The 18842-nt window shown below is 40.7% G+C and overlaps 3 protein-coding genes across 3 annotated transcripts; 1 reads left to right on the forward strand and 2 right to left on the reverse strand.

Annotated features, from left to right (window-relative positions):
* Positions 1–484: 484 nt before the first annotated feature.
* LOC306696032 (ATP-dependent RNA helicase DHX15-like) lies at positions 485–8498 on the reverse strand. Its single transcript, XM_079159517.1, has 14 exons — positions 8350–8498; positions 7105–7435; positions 6769–6962; positions 6511–6670; positions 5665–5883; positions 5391–5558; positions 5160–5246; positions 4810–4959; positions 4621–4729; positions 4335–4526; positions 3016–3138; positions 1807–1997; positions 1470–1639; positions 485–927 (listed from the first exon to the last, which is right to left on the reverse strand). Exons 1-14 carry the CDS (start codon positions 8412–8414, stop codon positions 810–812), a joined length of 2277 nt encoding a protein of 758 aa, XP_079015643.1. The 5' UTR covers positions 8415–8498; the 3' UTR covers positions 485–809.
* A 934-nt stretch (positions 8499–9432) lies between these two features.
* LOC306695531 (extracellular superoxide dismutase [Cu-Zn]-like) lies at positions 9433–12864 on the forward strand. The gene is made up of 2 exons (XM_079158791.1): positions 9433–9661; positions 10322–12864. Exons 1-2 carry the CDS (start codon positions 9639–9641, stop codon positions 10956–10958), a joined length of 660 nt encoding a protein of 219 aa, XP_079014917.1. The 5' UTR covers positions 9433–9638; the 3' UTR covers positions 10959–12864.
* LOC306695530 (coiled-coil domain-containing protein 149-like) lies at positions 12865–17693 on the reverse strand. Its single transcript, XM_079158790.1, has 12 exons — positions 17554–17693; positions 16519–16680; positions 16341–16379; positions 15752–15859; positions 15397–15513; positions 14838–15010; positions 14581–14653; positions 14406–14490; positions 14132–14279; positions 13932–14008; positions 13525–13590; positions 12865–13429 (listed from the first exon to the last, which is right to left on the reverse strand). The coding sequence occupies exons 1-12, from the start codon at positions 17602–17604 to the stop codon at positions 12891–12893; spliced, it is 1638 nt and encodes a 545-aa protein (XP_079014916.1). The 5' UTR covers positions 17605–17693; the 3' UTR covers positions 12865–12890.
* Between the last annotated feature and the right edge of the window lie 1149 nt (positions 17694–18842).

Here is an 18842-nt window from a genome sequence, read left to right on the forward strand (position 1 = left end):
AACAATTGAGCTGAACTGTAATAAAGTGGCTGCTCAGAACTTTTAAAAAGCATAAAAAAAAGAAATATATATATATATATATATATATATATATATATATGTAGTAAAGGAGACATAATGCTCATTTCCAGGTTCATGCTTGTATTTTGGGTTTCTACTAGAACATGTTTACATGCTTAAATGTAAACATTCAGATACACTGCAACAGGAAATAAACTGGAAAATATTTAGGTTTACGACTAATACTGTGAAATTATGTATATATATATATATATATATATATATATATATATATATATATATATATATATATATATATATTTATATTTATAGTGTTTTGATTGATCATGAACCAGTCTGAAGAATTGTTCACATATTTATAATCAAGCTAATTTTAACTACCAAATCAGTATCCCAACAACACTCCACTAGGGACCTTTAGAATAACAGACTTTAGTAATTAAGATGTACACATAAATTAAGTCAAAGCTCCTTTATTAAAGAAACAAAGCAAGCACATCTTTTTTTATGACTCAGCAATCCCCGAAAGGAAAGTCAACCACATCTAAATGACATGTCTCTGATACTCCTTTTGAAAATCTTTATAGCCAGGTCTAATATTTGCTGCTGATATTTCATCTGACATTACACTTAGTTACATAATTAACATTGATGGGGAAAAGAAACAAAACAAAAAGCAAACAAAATATAAAAATCTAAATGTCAAATTTTAAACATTAAGATACAATGATACAGAAAGATCTAAAAACAAGTACCAAGTTGTTTCCAGGACACTTCTTGGCTATTGTTCAGAACTGGGAATACTCCTTGCTCTCTAGTTTGGCAACGATTCGCTCCAGCTGTCTTTTTGCCTCACATTGTGGGAAGTTACTCATTTCATAGTACTGGGGTGCGATCTTCACCAGCCTGTAACAGAAGAGAGAAGACCATGAATGAATGAATCCGTCAGGAGATCGTGTACAACCAAAGCTCAGTGCGGTGCCCGTACAAACATTGCTTGTTCGGAACGGACCGAATGCTCGGCCTGTGCTGTTGCAGCTTTCTCGAGAACCACTCATACAAACAACTTCACACAACACCGTGCTTCCACAGCAATACACAGCCATGACGGCCCAAGTCGCTGACACATCGTGCTGGACTCACCCTACCCTACCCTACCCTACCCTACCCTACCCTACCCTACCCTACCCTACCCTACCCTACCCCCCCCACGCCGCTGCTGCACAGAGTGCTGTTGGCTTGTATATTCTAAGTTGATCAATATTGAATGTGTCGCGTGTGTAAATTGCACAGAATTCAACAATGAACGTCCTCTGGTCCCCAGCAATGTACGGATGAACGGTTCTCGAGATAAGCGTAGGACATACCATACAAACATGCATACATTCCTTGCTTTTCTAATTAGATGAACCTGTATTACAAAAAGTTAAACATCTTTGCACACATACCACTCTGGTTTGATGTCTGTGCACGTGCGGATGTAGTTTTTGGTGGTGAGGACAAATTCATTGTAGAGCACCCACTCGGGCTTGTGGTCCAGGACTGTAGATGGATGCAGTTGGACCACTTGGTTGTCTTTGACTGTGAGGTAATGACCTGTGCGCTCCAAATGAGCCACCTGGAGGATTAAAGAATATATTAATTAATGTAGACTTCCACAGGCACAGAGAGACGCAAGTCCACAAACATCTGTGTTGCAAACTTAAGTCACATCCTGTAAAAACCATCATGAATGACATCTTTGGATCAGCTTACCGATTTAAGCATTTGCTAATCTGCGTTTACCTGCATGAAGAAGCCGGTGCAGAGCGCTCTACGGATGTTGGTGTAGTAATCTCTGCTGGTGAACTCTGTGCTACGACGGGGCAGGTTGAAGCGGTCCATGATCCTGGACAGCTGCTGCCGCACGTTGTCGGCAGACATCAGTGAACGGTAGTTGACAAAGTTATCATAGCACCACTGGTTAGCCTCGTGGTCTGCAAAAAAGTAGGACAAGAATTCAGACATTTGCTGAAAGAAGGCTCTCCTTATTTTTCATCTTCATCTCATCATTTCAATGTGTCATGGCCATTTGGATATAAGCTAAGTGGTGTGAATGAAATGGTAGGCAAACAAACGCTGCTTTGTTTCATGCATGTGTCATAAAAACAGCTTATATATCCACAGTCCTCGATGCACATTAGCCGGTGCAGAACATCTTTCCACTACATGACAGCAGATAACACTTAAGACAAAACGACGTGAGGCAACTCAACAGTCGGCCTTTGTCGCCGCTAGTTTGTCGATGTGGGTTTGCTGTGTCGGGGCCTGAAGGCGCGTCTGTATGAGCATGATTTTGTGACATCACAACTGGTTTGGAAAGAGACATCTCAAGTCCAGCATTCAAACTAATAAGAGATGAGATGCCATTTTCTTGGCCAATGTCAACGCCCGAACTGCCCATTCACAGCAAGGCTCCAAACTGAGTTTTTAACCAACCATACCAAAAGATCATTTCAACTGCTACTGTCATCTATAGTGGTTATTTTGCTTAAAAATAAAAGATAGTATTTTTAATTAAATTTCATTAAAAAAAAAAGGATCTTGGCATAGAAGTTTAATGTTTCATGCATGAGAATGAATAAAAAGATAAGTGGCTGATTAAGTTAGCTTGTTGTCCCAAATGTTCTTCAGGTTGTTTCTCCGTGGCTTACTTTGGACTAACATTTGTGAGAAATTGTGAGCTTTATGTCTTCCTTTCTCACGATGAAGAACTTCCACCACAACATCATGTTGTGTGCGCGTGGCTTAGACATTACCATCTGTGCAGATGTACAACTATCATGCGGCAGTGGCACAAGTGTGAAAATGTGCACAAAAAAAATAATCGGAAATAATCTAAAATATGACACTGGTCGTAGCCGATGAGCTGAAAACCATCCGCTTCAATTGGTCGGTGCATATTCAATATTTAAGCGTGAAACATGTCTAAATGGGATCTTTTAAACCGCTTACTTTGTTTGAAGGCGTGGTAGACGTTGAGCAGCGTCAAGTGGTCTCCGTCGATGTGAGCAAACCTCATCTTGGACTCGTCTGCTGCCTTCTTAGCCTCCGTGGGTCGGACAAAACACTGTGGGACTAAACAAGGTTGGTATGGGCCCCAACAAAGCCGCCCATAGGGATGAGTCAAATATTCAGAGAAAAATGGAGCAAAGCCTATGATGCTACGGCACTCGACACTGCGTTGGGACAGGGCAGGACCACAAGCTCTATCAAAGGGGGGGCTGCAGTCTTTTCTCATGGTCATTCCCAACTGTAATGGCTATTAGCTCGTAGAGAGGGGGTCATTTAACCACATCTGTAAAACAAGAGTTTTCACACAACTACAAAGTGTTAGGGACACCAGCAATGTTTTTACGTTTCAAGATTCAGAAATTTTACTTTTTCGTATTGAGAGATAAGGCTTAGGCTTGTAAGAGAGCAGATAATTGAAATACTTCCAGGCTACATACGATAACTATAAATAACAATTCACAATGCATTATTTAAATGAAAAGAAAATTCTGATTAACGCGATGAATATGAAAAACAGTAAGTGGTGCCTGCCCTATCCACGGGCTTTGATGAGGAAACACTCTTTTGTTCGTCAATGAACATACTAAACTATCATAGCCTTAAACAATTACAACCTCAAATTATAAGTCAATACAAATTTAAACAGCAGCTTTAAAATGTAAGTGAAGCTGTCCAGAGTGAAAGGCATTCCCAACAAAAGGGGAATTAGTGGATTAAAGATGCTTTTTGATGATGACATAACAGTTCATGTCGGGGCTGCACGGCTATGACGAAATGGCATGCAGATTTTGTTATTCAAATAATAGCGACTATTGTACACACAATGTAATCCCTACGCAGCATTGATTAGGAATAATTCAAATCGTTTGTTTAATACTTTGGTCTGCACCTCTCCGGGTGCATCAATCGAATATTTCCCACATGTGGATGCAACTACGTCTCAAAGAGGTAACTTAATATACTGCAACATCTGTACAGAGTTCTTGCCTACTGGTTTAAACAGAAATAATTGTTGCTTCATGTTTACTAAATTTGAGATCATTTTTCCTGACGTCCCGCTAAGACTTCACACTAATCAAGACTTTCATGGGAATTAAAATGTGAAAAAAACTTCAGTAATAATACATTAAACATACAGTTATGAATAATAGTCCTGCCATCACTTTTTTCAAAACTACCAGTGAGTAGTATTGTGATTAACCCCAAGAGGCTTGACCTAGAGAGGGCAAGGAAGATGTCAGCCCAGTCCTGGGCATTACCTGACAGCATGGCAGTAATGGAAAGGATCTCGTTAGAGCAGTTAAACTCGCAGCTGGCAATGACCATCTTAGCCAGCTGGGGGTCCAAAGGGAACTCTGCCATCATGGAGCCCAGCTCCGTCAGGTCACCGTCATCGTTGAGAGCTGCGAGGTAATTCAGCAGCTCAAGGGCCCTCATCAGTGTCTCAGGAGCTGCAGAACGGGAAGAGACCGACAGAAAGGGAGGAGAGTTATGCATAAGTGGAGATTAATAAAATGCTTTATCAACTAATGCAGACCAACTCACCTGGTGGATCCATGAAGTCAAAGTGCACAAGGTCATCAATACCCAGCTTCTTCAGCTGCAGCACGACAGATCCCAAGTTGGATCGAAGAATCTCAGGGTATGTGTTATCCTGGAGTGCGGGTGTATACAATGTTAACAAACAACTAAAACAGTCACAAATGTACAAAGAAGTCTGTTACCGTCACTTGCCTGCATCTCTGTTTTGTAGGCCTTCTCTGTGTAGAGACGGAAACACTTCCCCGGACGGGTTCTGCCGGCTCGTCCTGCCCTCTGCTGGGCAGAAGCTTTACTGATGGCCGTGACGAGCAAAGACTCGACTCTGATGCGGGGATTGTAAACCTGGACACACATTTTAAAAGCATGTTTAAATGACATAGTTTACCTGTCGAGGGAGGTCGCGCCACGAGCCTCAAATAAAGCATTCTGTATCTGCCTTTAAATTAATAAAGAGTTTTTCAGAATCATCCAAAATTTGATGCAGATTGCAAACAGGACTAAATGCACTAAAACTCCAGTGAGCTGAGCAACACTTAGCCCACCTTTTGCTTGGCAAATCCAGGATCGATGACAAACACCACACCATCAATTGTCAGAGAGGTCTCTGCAATGTTTGTTGAAACCACAACCTGTGGAAGAAGCAAAGGGCTCTCAGATATCAATTATCACATTCTGATGAGTAGGAACAAATGGACACATAATATAAAGAAAGATGCATAATTTAACCTGGTGCGAAAAATTAAAATGCATCTCTTCTATTAGTTGAAATGTACCTTTCTTCCTATGGCACCATTGGGCTTTCTTGGAGGAGGCGGCTCAAAGATCCTTTGCTGCTGCTGTGGTGGCAATGTGGAATACAGTGGAATGATTTTGATGTCTCCGACGTCAGGCCCGAGGTCATCCACCTCACGCTTAATCCGTTTGCAGGCCTCGTCAATTTCCTGAAAGAAAACATTTTATTCATTTTTTTGTGTTGAGGAAAAAGAACATTGCGTGTATAAAGACAATTACAATGGACTGGAGTAATGCAGGTGTCACAAGTCTTACCTCTTGACCAGTTAGAAAGAGAAGGCAGTCACCTTCTTCTTCCTCACACATATGAATCTGGATGACGGTCCGGATCGCTGCCTCGAGGTAATCTCGCTCCGGTTCGGGAGTGTAGAAAATCTCTACGGGGTGCGTACGCCCAGGGATGGTCAGGAGAGGACAGTTGTCAAAGTAAACCTGGAACTTCCCGGCATCTAGCGTGGCACTCATGACGATCACCTGTGCATGATGGGAAAACGTTGCTGTAAATGTTGTTTTTCCCAACTTCTATTTAGAGACCAATACGTCAGAGGCGGAAAGGTTAGATTAGTGCCAGCAGCTCCATACCGCTTTTAATCATATCAGTAAATAAAACTGACTTAGTAGATATGTTAATGAGATTTGTTGATTAAGATTATACAATTTCTAAAGTTCCAGAAGACGTTGCTCTGATGAAGTCTTGCCTTTATGCAATCCTGTGTAAAGTACCACACTGCTCTTCATCTGTTGTAAGAGTTTGAATATGGCCATAATAAAAAATACAAATGTTATTAGAATCAAAAAGGACACGCCACGTCCCCAGCCTGAGCTGCTCAGCATTTATTTATTATACACCTTCTCTTGAACAGTGAGCCAGTGTCTAATTCTAACAAATGGTAATGGAATTGAATTGGCACACTTGCTGATTAATTTATTGTTGCCTTCCAAGGACTCGCATCACTGTTATAAGTTCCCTTTCATTACATTAGAAAATGCCCAAGCTGGCTTACCAATTTAGTAAAGCACACTGGTGTAGCAAAACATGACATAGACCATGATTAAGACAAGCAAATGATTAATTTCTGTTATTAAAAAGTGAGCTAGTACCTTTAGATCGGGTCTTTGACGCACCACCTCCTTAAGTACTCCCATTAGGATATCTGTGGCCAGAGTTCGCTCGTGGGCCTCGTCCAGAATGATGACACCATATCTTTCCAGCAACGGGTCATTCATTGCCTCTCTTAGTAACATACCATCTGTCATGTATCTAAAGAAATTACACACGTGCTTTGTTAGATTGAGACGTTCTGGATCAAAACAACAAGACCGGTAGCTCTGTGCCTACAAAAAACCTCGATCCCTTACTTGAGTATAGTCTTAGCAGAGCTGCAGTCCTCAAATCGAATGGAGTAGCCGACTTCCTGTCCAAGCATGATGTCCATTTCGTCCGCCACCCTTTGAGCCACGCTCATAGCAGCCACTCTCCTAGGCTGAGTACAGGCTACCGCCCGCTTAGGCCCAGGCAAGCCCCTTACCATGTCCACACACCACTGTGGGATCTAAAGATTGAAAAGTTGCAATAAATTCGAAAGGAAATAATTTAAGAGAAAAATCACAGAGTGCCATCATACTCGTTATGCTGGGGCTTTAAAAGACATTCAACATGCACAAAGGTACTGGCTGATTCGTTGCATGTCAGACCTGTGTTGTCTTCCCGGAACCAGTTTCTCCAACAAGGACAAAGCTCTGATGACGTGTGATGATATCGCTGAATCTTTCCTTGTACTCCCACACTGGAAGCTGTAACCTTTTCTTCAGGATCTCATAGAAGCGCGGTGTGTGCGGCAGGTTGGTAAATGGGTTGACCTGCTGTTGCATAGCCAGCTGCTTGATGGGTGCTAAGCATGGCACGGGCGCCATGCTGTTAGACGGGACACTAGAGGGCTTCGGGTCTCTGTCTCGGTCTCTGTCCCGATCTCGATCCCTGTCCCTGGAGCGGTCCTCGCGGTCTCTGTCACGGTCCCGGTCTCTCCTGAAAACATCGGGGCAGGGCATAATAATAAATACTCCACTGTAAATCAATATGGAGCTACATTATGAATTCCGTCCTATACTGCTGTCAAAAGGACAAGTATTAATTTAGCCCAGTTGACATGACATGAGCTGAACAGCAGAGATGGGAAACTTTTAACTCCAGTGTTGTTTAATAAACAAGTTGTTTGTAGCAACACAATGCCAATAGTATCATAGCCCCTTCACAATAAAGAGAAAACTGAAAGAAAGTATCTTTGAAGCAGTATCCAATAAAGTTGAAGAGTATAACCTTCACATAACGTAGGTGTAACGTGAGAGAAATTGATAAATGAGTGACTTGGCCTAGCTACCGTTAATAATATAGTTCTGGGTAAGAAGAGACCACAAAGTTTCGGTTAGCAAACATGCTAGCGCATACGAATACGGTTTGTTGGGAGGTCTCACAGTGATCATTTCTTACAGTAGATTGCTATTACAACAACCAAATGACATTATTTTCACTTGTAGCTTAAGGTTAGGCAGCTAACGTTAAGCCAAATTAAGCTAGCTAGCTAAGGTTGTTAGCAACTCGTTAAGTGAGCACTTTAGCCACACACACACACACACACACGTGCCTCAATGGTGATGGTAACGTCTGATAGCTAGCGCTGTCCTCATTAGCTAACCTACATGAAGTTATTAAGCATTGCAGCAAGACGCAATTAATTCATAACCCTGTCTCTGAAGAACATTCAAGCGCCATTGAGCAGTGGCAAAACAAACAGAGTTAAACAAAAATGAACAGCTGTTATATGGTAACGGTTCTCATTATAAATCAATGGTGGCTATTAGCCAAATCAACTAGCATCGGCTAATAGTTAGCTAGTACCTAACTGGTTAAAGCGGACATGTTAACTGTGGAGCTTCACGTACCCTTCAGACCTCTTCTTAGTGGAAGAGTGGTCATCACCCAAATCCAGGCGATGTCTTTTGGACATCGTTGGGAAATAATTTGTTTATTTAAAATCTATTAACGTTGATACAATTCTACCGGGAAAATGGTAGGTAGCTATCCAGGAGCTAACTTCTTCTTCTTCTTCTTTGGGTTTTAATGGCAGTTGCATCCTCAGCGTTGCACTACCGCCATCTTCTGGAGCTCCTACGGTGTACGGGATGTTCTATTTTCAGTCCTGTTCTCCTCAAGAAGCTGACCAAGCATCTTCTACCCACTTCCACCACTCCAGTATGATTTTTACTTCTGCTCCTGTTTTCCACAATCTTTTAATTTCATCCAACATGCCCTTTCGCTGTGATTCATATATCCTACATCTAACCAGCACATGCTCTACAGTTTCTGCACCGGACAATGATCACAAAAAACGGTTGGCTATGCTTCCCTGTGAAGTGTACTGTTCAGGTAACTGTGCCCTATTCTTCACCTAGTAATGACTGTTTCCCGTTTTCTATTTCCACCCCTACACAATACCAACTCTATTTTGAATTTAATGTAAATGTCTTCCTCTTGTCCCATATAACTATTGGCATATTTTCAAATATATCATTTATCATCACAGAGAAAAAAGTGCGATTTATAACCAGGAGCTAACTTGGTTTTGAGTTCCTGTTTTCTTCTTTTCAAATATGTTACAGCGGCTGTGCAGATGACATATCCACTGCCTGCTGGCTTTATGTTCCTCAAATGGTTTGTGATAAATTAATTAAAAACGCCCAAAATCCATTGACATGAATTTTTCTTTTTAACTAAAATGTTCTCACGTTCCCTAAAGGTTCTTTGACGTATTTCTTCCCCTTCTTACCGGGAATCCTTACAACAATTTGGTTATTACAGCATTACCAATTCACCATACTTTTAGGATCTTTTGTGTTGCTTAAGGAGGAGGAGTTTCTGTCCCATGAGCAGGCGTCCTTCACTGCATGATTACTGCATGTCTACATATTTGAGGTTTCCTTAAACGGGCTTGTAGAAAAAATGCGCAGCTGCTAGGTCTGGAGAAAACAATGTAAAGTCAACACATGCATGCGTTTTAAATAACGAAAAACATCTAAAGCACCTTCGCTCCACCCCCAGCAAACAACGCCTATTGACACGGTTATGCAAGACTTGCATGACAATTTGCATCTTTTCTCGTCAAGACGACCAACAGTAAACGGCTTATCAACAGGGACGGCTATAAAGTTGTAATTATTGCAGCGGTTTGTTTATGCTCACCATGCATCTAATCGGGTAAGTGTACTTTCCTCATATAGACTCATGTAGCCCGAGGTATCTACGTTTGGATCGTTTAATTAACTTCATCTGCAGAATAAAATACTGCGACATATGTTTGCCTAGTGTTAGGAACAGTGTACACGTCTTTTAGCTTTTCTTTTTCAGAGTTAATATACTGTAGGCTACAGTCAATATTATATTGTGTGCAGTTATGTTGAATACAGACATGCAATTGCGCAACAACTGCTCTTACAATTAGTTGATTAGTAAAACCGTAGTGCATTTTTGTGAGGAACTGGAGCTTATCATTTGTGCTGCTTTTAGGCTTATTGAGGGAAATATTGTCCGGCAAAAGTCCTTGATTATGAAAAAGCATTAAAAAAGTCTGATTGACAACATAAATCAACCAAGACCAAAAGGACCGATAAGTTGACTCGTCGACTAAAAGGCGCTGCAGTTAATATTCACATCTTCAGAATCTTTATAACTTAAACCACTCCGCTAGAAAGTAGCTCAAAGTAGCTCCACCATCCATCAGTAATGTTAAAATACGTCTTACATCTTAATGAAATACTTATATTTCAATTATAAATATAAATATGTATATACTTGATGGCTGTTTTCTTGCAGAATATATAAATATGAGGCACTCCTAATGATTTTGATATCTTTCAGGTCCAGTTTTACATTGGGATTAGCACTGTTGGTTCTACTGGCAGGCTGTCAACAGTGTGTCTCAGCTGACAGCGACACTTTGGCTCCACCAGAGGTCTCTCAGTACAATGGTACTCTGTATGCAACCTGCAAAATGAGACCCAGCACTTCACTACCCGACGACCTGCCCAAAGTGTACGGCCAGGTGCTGTTAAAGCAAGATTATCCTTTGGGGAAACTCAATGTCCTTCTACGGTTCAATGGCTTCCCCACAGAGGGTGATCCAGAGCCCAGAGCGGTGCACATCCATCAGTACGGAGACCTGAGCCGGGGGTGTGACTCCACTGGCGGCCACTACAATCCACATGGTGTACATCACCCCAACCACCCTGGAGACTTTGGTAATTTTGAGCCCCAGGAAGGAAAAATAAATACAATGATGGAATCTGAGGCAATGCTGTTTAGAGAGCTGTCTGTGATCGGAAGAGCAGTGGTGGTCCATGAAAAGATGGACGACTTAGGGCAAGGTGGAGATGCTGGGAGCCTGCTGCATGGAAACGCAGGCCGAAGGCTTGGTTGCTGCATTATTGGGCTTTCTCCTCCCGACTCCTGGAATACGCAGTATAAGCTGTATAATAGGCGACTGAGGAGAAATTAGTTTTACAGGAATGGAGTATACTGTAGGTCTATTTTACAGATTTGGCCTGTATTCATTCATTGTAATCATTGTCTGACCCCAATGAAATTATTATTAATCTCAAATAAAGTTTGGCACAGAATTTGGTACCCGCATTAATAAGGACGAATCGCACCGACTTGGGTGGTCCTCTGACTTTTCCTCTATAGTCAAAATCTCAATTTGTCCAATACTTATTTTATGACCAAAAATGTGCTAAAATTAAATGACCATCAAACTCAGCTGTACTGCGTATTAGCCAATGTTAGCATGCTAACATGCTAAACTAAGATGTTGAACTTAATAAACATAACACTTGCATGCATTTTTTACGTTAGCATTGTCATTGCAAACATGTAAGCATGTTGTTAGTTTTTAGATTAAAGAGCCCGCATTACATCTTCTTATTCAAGCTTACCCTTCAGGGCTCGTTTTGGATTCTATATTCAACACATGTTTTCCAACAACAAACCAGTAGTTGAAAACCATTTATTTTTCAGAAATAAATCCATTTTGTACACATTTCTGCAAACATTTAACACATATGGCTCTATGTAATTTCTATCTTGTGAGTTAATGTTTCACCACAAAAACAGGACAAAGACATCAGTGCTGGTAATCTAGATGTTGTGGCTTAATTGTGTTATAGACTAAATTCTGTTCTTAATTAAGATGTCACCTGACAAATCCTTGTACGTCATCAAATATTTGCTTTGAAGAAGCCTGTCAAGGAAATAAATAAGAGCATGTTTAAAAAGAAAATGCAATTATCTTTAATCAATATCTAGTACATTGTCATGCAGCATTTTATAGCTTTGATAATATTGTGTTGATTAAAAATAAAAATTAAACGTGTAAGGGTGTTTAGCAAAGAAGCAAAATGTCTCACATTGTCAAATTCAAGACAATAATAAGAAATTAAACTGTTGTAAATGTGTTTGAAGAATTGAATTAAACACTGTTCACAACAGCTGGATGTCTATTTGTTGACGTACTGGCCAATGAGGGTCGGTAGGTTTCTTGAACGTCGAGGCGGGGGAAGTGTCGGCAGAGGTAGAAAGATAAAGGAGAATTGAGTTCTAAGCAACACCACGTCTTTCTATTCATAGTCAAAAGCAATCACACTTTGTCCCTCTTCATTTTAAGTTACTTTCTGTGAGAAACCTGAATCAGTGTCTTACTCCAGAGTTAACGGTAGAAATGTGAAACAAATTACATTCACCTTCACTGCCGAGTTAAAATTAAATTCCTCAGTCAAAGCAGAAAAATCAATGACATCATGACACCCCTGTAGCATTACAGCCGTATCCTACAGACATTTTTTGCTACTTTTACTGCCATAAATCAGTTTCACCCACCTCCATCTCTGATACATAAACAATGTAAAGCTTCAAACTTTGTGGTAACAGTTTGGGAATAACCCTTTCCTGTTTCAACACCACAGTGGTGTGGAAGAACTTGACTGATGTGCACAAAGTTCTGACCTCAAACCCGTCCAACCCCTTTTGGATTAACTGGGCTGTGATCCAGGCTTTGTTGCCCAACCTCACTAATGCTCTTCTGGCTGAGTGGGAGCAAATCTCTGCGGAACATTTTTGTGGAAAAACTACACAATCAGTTCCTGACAGTTGATGCTCAATTTTTGTTTTAGGTTTGTCATGAGTCATTCTTACTACTTTGACAAGTAAAAAAAAACAATAATTGGTTTTGATATTACTTGGATTTGCAGTAAATATCAGATGTCGGCATCCATCATCAACTGTCAATCATAACAACTCAATAACTACACTTTCTCCATTTTGTTTTCATTATTCATAAAAATAAATAAAGTAGCATCATAATGTAATACGGCATTGATTTTTCCCGATGATCTGCTACATGTGAGCGGCACATGGAAGACTTCACATTTCCTGACTAACACAAAACATCTGTACCATCTGGAAGCTCCGTCTCCTGGTTTGACTGGTCATTCTCCTGCTCGTCATCAGAACTCGCGGCGGCAGCAGTGTGTATTGTGCTATTTATGTTTGCCTCTGTTAGAATAAACTCCGTCTCAACAGTTTCCACCCCATCAGTGCATTCATCCGACTGTTCCTCTCTCCCCCCTGTGGGGTCAGAGTCCTCTAAAGTTTGCTCTATGTGGCACAGGTCTGACAGATGTTGTGTGGAGGAGGAATCACTCGCACACTCCTCTTCTTTTGACCGGTGACTCGTTAAATCAGTTGTGACCTGTGACTGACTGCTGTCAGCACACTCTTCACTGTCTGGCGTTTCTGTCTGAGGGCAGACTGGCTCCGAGAGGTTCGGCTGGCACGTCTCCCCGCTGGATGGGGATAGTGTCTCCTCAAGAAGCTTCTGTTGACCACCTGACCCGGCTGGCGGTCCACTCTCTTGGACTGGGACTCCTGTGGAGCTCTGCTGATCGACGACTATTTGTTCTGACGGTTCATCACCTGTAAGAATAGAAGATTCAAGAAATAGAATCTCACCAACACACTCAATGATAGAATGCGTGGACTGAGAAGTATGAGTGACATTGAATATTCACCTTCCTGTCCAGGAGACTCCGTCGACTCAGCCTGCTGAGTATTCAGGATGATGGTGTCTTTTCCTCCTATCATGATGGGACATTATTCAGAGTAAGCTTTTATTCAAGTGGTAGCAATTCAAGCATCTGTGTGCCACTACGTAAAACTGTTAGATTGGATAGAGATAAGTAAATGCCATTTGGGCAGATATGAGAAGAAATAGAAGAAGTTTAAAAGGTTAAAAAGTAGTTAAGAGGAAGTGAGAGGAACATACTTCCACATATTCCCAGAGACACATTATAAGTCAGACCTCCAGGGAGCAAGAAGCAAAAGGACAGAAGAGAGGATAATAAAAGTACATTATTGTAAACAGTAAGTAGAATACAAGCTTCAATGAAACACAGTATATTAGGATAATTATGTTCACCTGGCAGACTCCATAATCCAGACATTTCTAATGTTTTTAGTTTCTTCTCCAGCTCTGCTACTCGATTTCCAAGAATCCTGACAATAAAAAGGCACAAAAGCAATTATATTTGAACATTTTGTCTGACATCCAAGTGATTGATATATATACAACTCAGAGTGTACACAGAGAGAGAGAGAGGGAAGGATGAGATTGAGTACTTGTTGATTTGGCGTTGGTGCTGAATCACCATGTTCTTCTCGTGGATGGTTTCCAGCAGAGCTGTGGCGAGTGACTTGAGGTCTGAAATAGACTGAGGAGTCACCGGCAAACTGCAGCTGTTTTCTTCAGACAGTAACAGTTCCTTCACTGCACACAGATCGACGGTCAAAGTTTAACACAAAGTGCTGTCTTCAAATTAATGGTTTGTAAAAATGTATTTTTCTTTAACCTGTTTCTTTGTGACATTGAAACAAAATATTTCATCTTTCTGACCTTGTTTAGCAGAGAGCACCCCAGTCAGTGCACTACTGTTGGGTTTCCCACAGATTCTAGAGGGTTTCCTACAGTCCAGGGCACTCTGAAATGAAGAAACAATTACAATATTTAAAAGATAACTCTAGGAGTAAAACATTGAAGAAATAAGAGTGATAAAACAACATGTAGTTACCTTGTACTTCACCAGGTTTGTTTTGAGCAAGTTGATTTCTTCTTGAAGTTGACAGAACCGTTCATGCAAATACCTAGAATATTATAGAGATCACAAGTTCATCATTAAACCTCACCAGTTCTATCATCAACATCAACTGATTTCAACAGCATGCTAAACTCCTGCAAAACTTAAGAGGATGTTTCTTTAACTGTGGACTAATTGCTGCAGATGCTCTAATATTTCAGTGACGCACCAAGGAAATATCTCTAACAAACCTGTTCTCCATGCAGAGCGCATCTACGTCCAACATGCGTATCTCATCGTTGCCCAAGATGTGGTTAATTTCCACGTTGAGTCGATGGGCCTTCTGCTGAAACACGTCACGCTCCGCTCGTACGTCCTGAAGCTCATCCGTGAGCGACTTCATGCTGTGCTCCAAAACCTCGTTCTACAGCGACACAAAACACAAGTATGGTTGAATCTACTAATGATTCGGGCAGAATAGTTCATCCACTCCACAAAGTTGTGCTTTTTGACCACCTCAACAACCTCTGCCAGGCATATGGATGAGTTGAAGACCTCAGCCAGACGTTCACAGTTCACCCTCACCACATGCTTGGGTTTACCAGATCTGTCCGCTGAACATTTACTTGTAATGGAGTATTTTTACTGTGAGCACTTCCTCCACCACTGACTGTAGGTGTGTGCATGATATAATTACTTCCAAGTCTTGCTGGTTTGCCATTCGTTTGACAGGAAGTTGTTAGATATCACAATGCTGTCAACTACAAGCCGACAACAGAAAGTCACCGGTATAGTCTAATCTGTTCTCACCTGCTCTCCAGCTCTTTCTAACTGTTTGACCAGATCCTCTCGTTCATGAGCGGGAAAGTGTCGAGTGCCGACCTCTTCGTCTCCCAGCCGCTGTTTGGTGATGGTCATTCGTAGAAGCTGTGGGGACAGAGAGACCACAGTAGATGTGATTCTTCTACTTTATTTCTTCTGATTAACTCATTTCTTTGCATTCAAATCAGCTTAATCGCTACTAACTTAAATCGGATCAAATAATTCATAACTGGCAAATGACGGAGATATATATATTCACAACACGCAAAAAGAAACAAAGACGCGATACCCCAATTTGCTTTTACTAAAACTTTCGGTATAGTGCACAGTATGGTCATGGTACCTTGTTGTCACCTTGAGCTTCCACCAGTCGTTGTTTCAGCTCCTTCACCTCCTCAGAAAGTTGACTGCTCTTGTCTCTGGAGTCTCTCAGTAGCTGGGCTAAATTGACCTGAAGACATGAACGTGAGGTCACATGAGCTAGATCATACAGTCTTAGTTCAGCAGTTACACGAATGTTTCACAATTGACATTCAACTCTGAACAGGATTTAAACATGAATATTTCGCCATTTTTTAACCACGGAGCAGCAGTGGTGAAGAGCATCCCAGTCGCCCTGGTAAATGTGTTCTTATCTAACTATGTACAAAGCATGGTTGCTCCACCTAGAGACAGCTGGGTTGAATGCTGAGATTCTTTTCCCCTTTAAATATTTTAGCATACAACTTAAGAGACCAGCCTCATCCATGAAGACAAGCACTATGTGTGCAAATAACTGAATTCCACTGACTTCTAACAATCTGGAGCTTATGTGTAAAGCTGCAAAATGCTGCAAAATCTTGATGAGCCATATCTAACGACTTCTTTACCACATTATTCATTTTTGTTAGACAGAGATGCACAAAGAATGTCTGCAGGATAGAATTGCTTACTTGATTCCTTTTCTCAGGCGGCAGAGAGGGATCTCCATCCTATTAGTTATGAAAACAAAGAGATCTGTTATTAAATGCAACATCGCCAAAATTCAAAAGTGGACAATAACAATTTCTAATCTCCATTTTCTGCGTATTAAAACGCACATGATGCATCTTTACGACTGGTTCAGCTTACAATGAGTTCCCTGTACTTCTTCTTGAGTCCTTGGTGTCGCTCACGTAGCTGGTTGGCCATCAGTTTGTACTGATCCCTCTCCTGCTGGCAGGTGTCCAGCTCTTTAGACAGAATCAGAAGAGCTTCTTTTTTACTCTCCAACTTACGCTTACAAATGAGGAACTACAGAGAGAGACAGAGAGAGAGAAAGTTGAAAGCATTATATACCAGAATTTTGAATAATACTTGCCAGAGAGAAACATTATTGTTTTAACCGTTTTTAAAGAAGCAGCGCGGACGATATGGAACAATTTATATCACAATAACCATTTAAGATGTTCCGATGTTGCTTTTTATCATGACATCTGTCAAGGTAGGAAAATCCCCTTTTCAGGTCTGCAAGTTGTGTTTATTTTCATCATCAATTAATCTGTCAGTTATATGTTTGATTAACTGCCCAACTCAATATACCCAAAGATATTCAACTTGCAATATATAAAAGAAAGAGAAGCAGCAGATCCTCGCATTTGAGAAGCTAAAACACATGGATCGTGTTTGACATTTTTGCTTGATAAATTCATGAAATGATTAATCAATTATCAGGGCTGTTGGTCAATTAATTTCTGATTGACTTATTGATTCATCGTTTGAGTCCCATACTTGGTAAAGTGGTGTTTCAGAGGGATTATAATTTACTGAACAGAGTTTTGTATCATGCTTCACAATATGTAACGAAGTAGAACAGTGATGTTAGTCATAACACACAGTACTATTTGCTTGTACTGCAGCATGCATCTCTGTACTCACTGGGCTCTGCAGGTAAAAGGAAAAAAAAAACATTTACTTCCTTATCTGCAGGCTGAGAGAAACCAAAGCAGCTGACATGTAATCCTCTTTACTGTTTAATCTAAAAATCCTTTACTGTCTGCGGGTGATAAACAGGAGGCGACACACATTTACCGCTAATGTGACAGTTTGGTGGTGCACAAACAAACACAGAGTGGAGGTTCGTGAGTATTTAGGTGCACGCTCCTCTCTGCGTCTTTACGGTCTCACCTCGTTGACCAGCCCCTGCCAGTCGCTCTCGCTCCTCCTGGACGGATCCATCTCTCTCTGCACTGCAGGAACAAAATGTGTCTAATGACGCAAGGTGCGTTTCATACAAGCATCACCATGTTGTGATCAGATTTAGAGACAGTTCGCATCATCAAGACGGATTAGCAGATCGAGGAGGAACACGAGCTGCATCACTTCCGTCCGTCCCTGACGTCAGAGTAGCGTCACGACGCATTTGGGAACCCTCGTAAGTTTGGGAACGAGCCCTTGGCTCTGACTGATAACGGTATGGCGACTCTATATTTTCAAAAAGTAATCAAGCTTATATGAAGTTATGATTATTCATATCATAATGCCTTATCTATCGATTTCATATCACACACGTTGGCTTCCCATCTTGTGTATTTTGTGGCATAAGTTACTTGAATTCAACATACTCTCAATGCACAACAAAGGCAAGACAATTATTGTAACCTGATGATTACTTTTTTCAAAGTTTGAAAGGCAATACAAATCGTCAGTCATATTCAACCCTTAAAAATGAACATACGTTTTTATTTTACGTTTTATTTTTTCTAAATCAACAGATTGACAAGCAATACATGTGTTAGGTGCAAAGGTTTGGGGACTTGATTTATTATTGTAGTTTAAGGTTTGGGGTCTTAGCTGACTTTTATATGCAAACCAGACGTTTTAAATAAATAAAAACATCAACAAAACTGCAATTGTACCTGAAAATAAATCTGAGCGTTCACTATCTACAGTATACTACCAAACTATATAGAATGCCAGAATGTTTTTGTATGTCTCAATAAATCAATTCATGTCAAATACAATAGGCCTAAAATACCAGGATGTCCTAATGCTTCCAGTCACATTTTAATATTGCAATTATCCTGTCTCATAGTGTGCACACGAGGGAACAACATGCTGGGACATTTGGCTCTTTCATTAAATTAATTTTTGACAGAAACTCTATTTGTACATAATATGTTCCTAATGTGGTGAAAGCCCGCACCTCCAGGTTACGACACAAATACAATGCTTATGGTTAAATGTTTTTTATTGCATTCACACAGCATTTACACAGCTGTAGCTTTAGCTTAGTAGAGTGGAAAATATACATTATTGCTAGTAAGGACATGAGGGGAAATAATGGTTTTTCCCCCAAGGAATCTGAAATGCTAACAAAAACACATTGCTTATGCTATCTTGTTAACATTGTGTGACTTTAAGATGTTTGACAGTCGAGAGACACCATGTTCTAATTTGCACATCATGCCAGTGTT

Source organism: Pholis gunnellus (assembly GCF_910591455.1).
Source record: "Pholis gunnellus genome assembly, chromosome: 5".
In the NCBI taxonomy this organism is placed as follows: domain Eukaryota; kingdom Metazoa; phylum Chordata; class Actinopteri; order Perciformes; family Pholidae; genus Pholis; species Pholis gunnellus.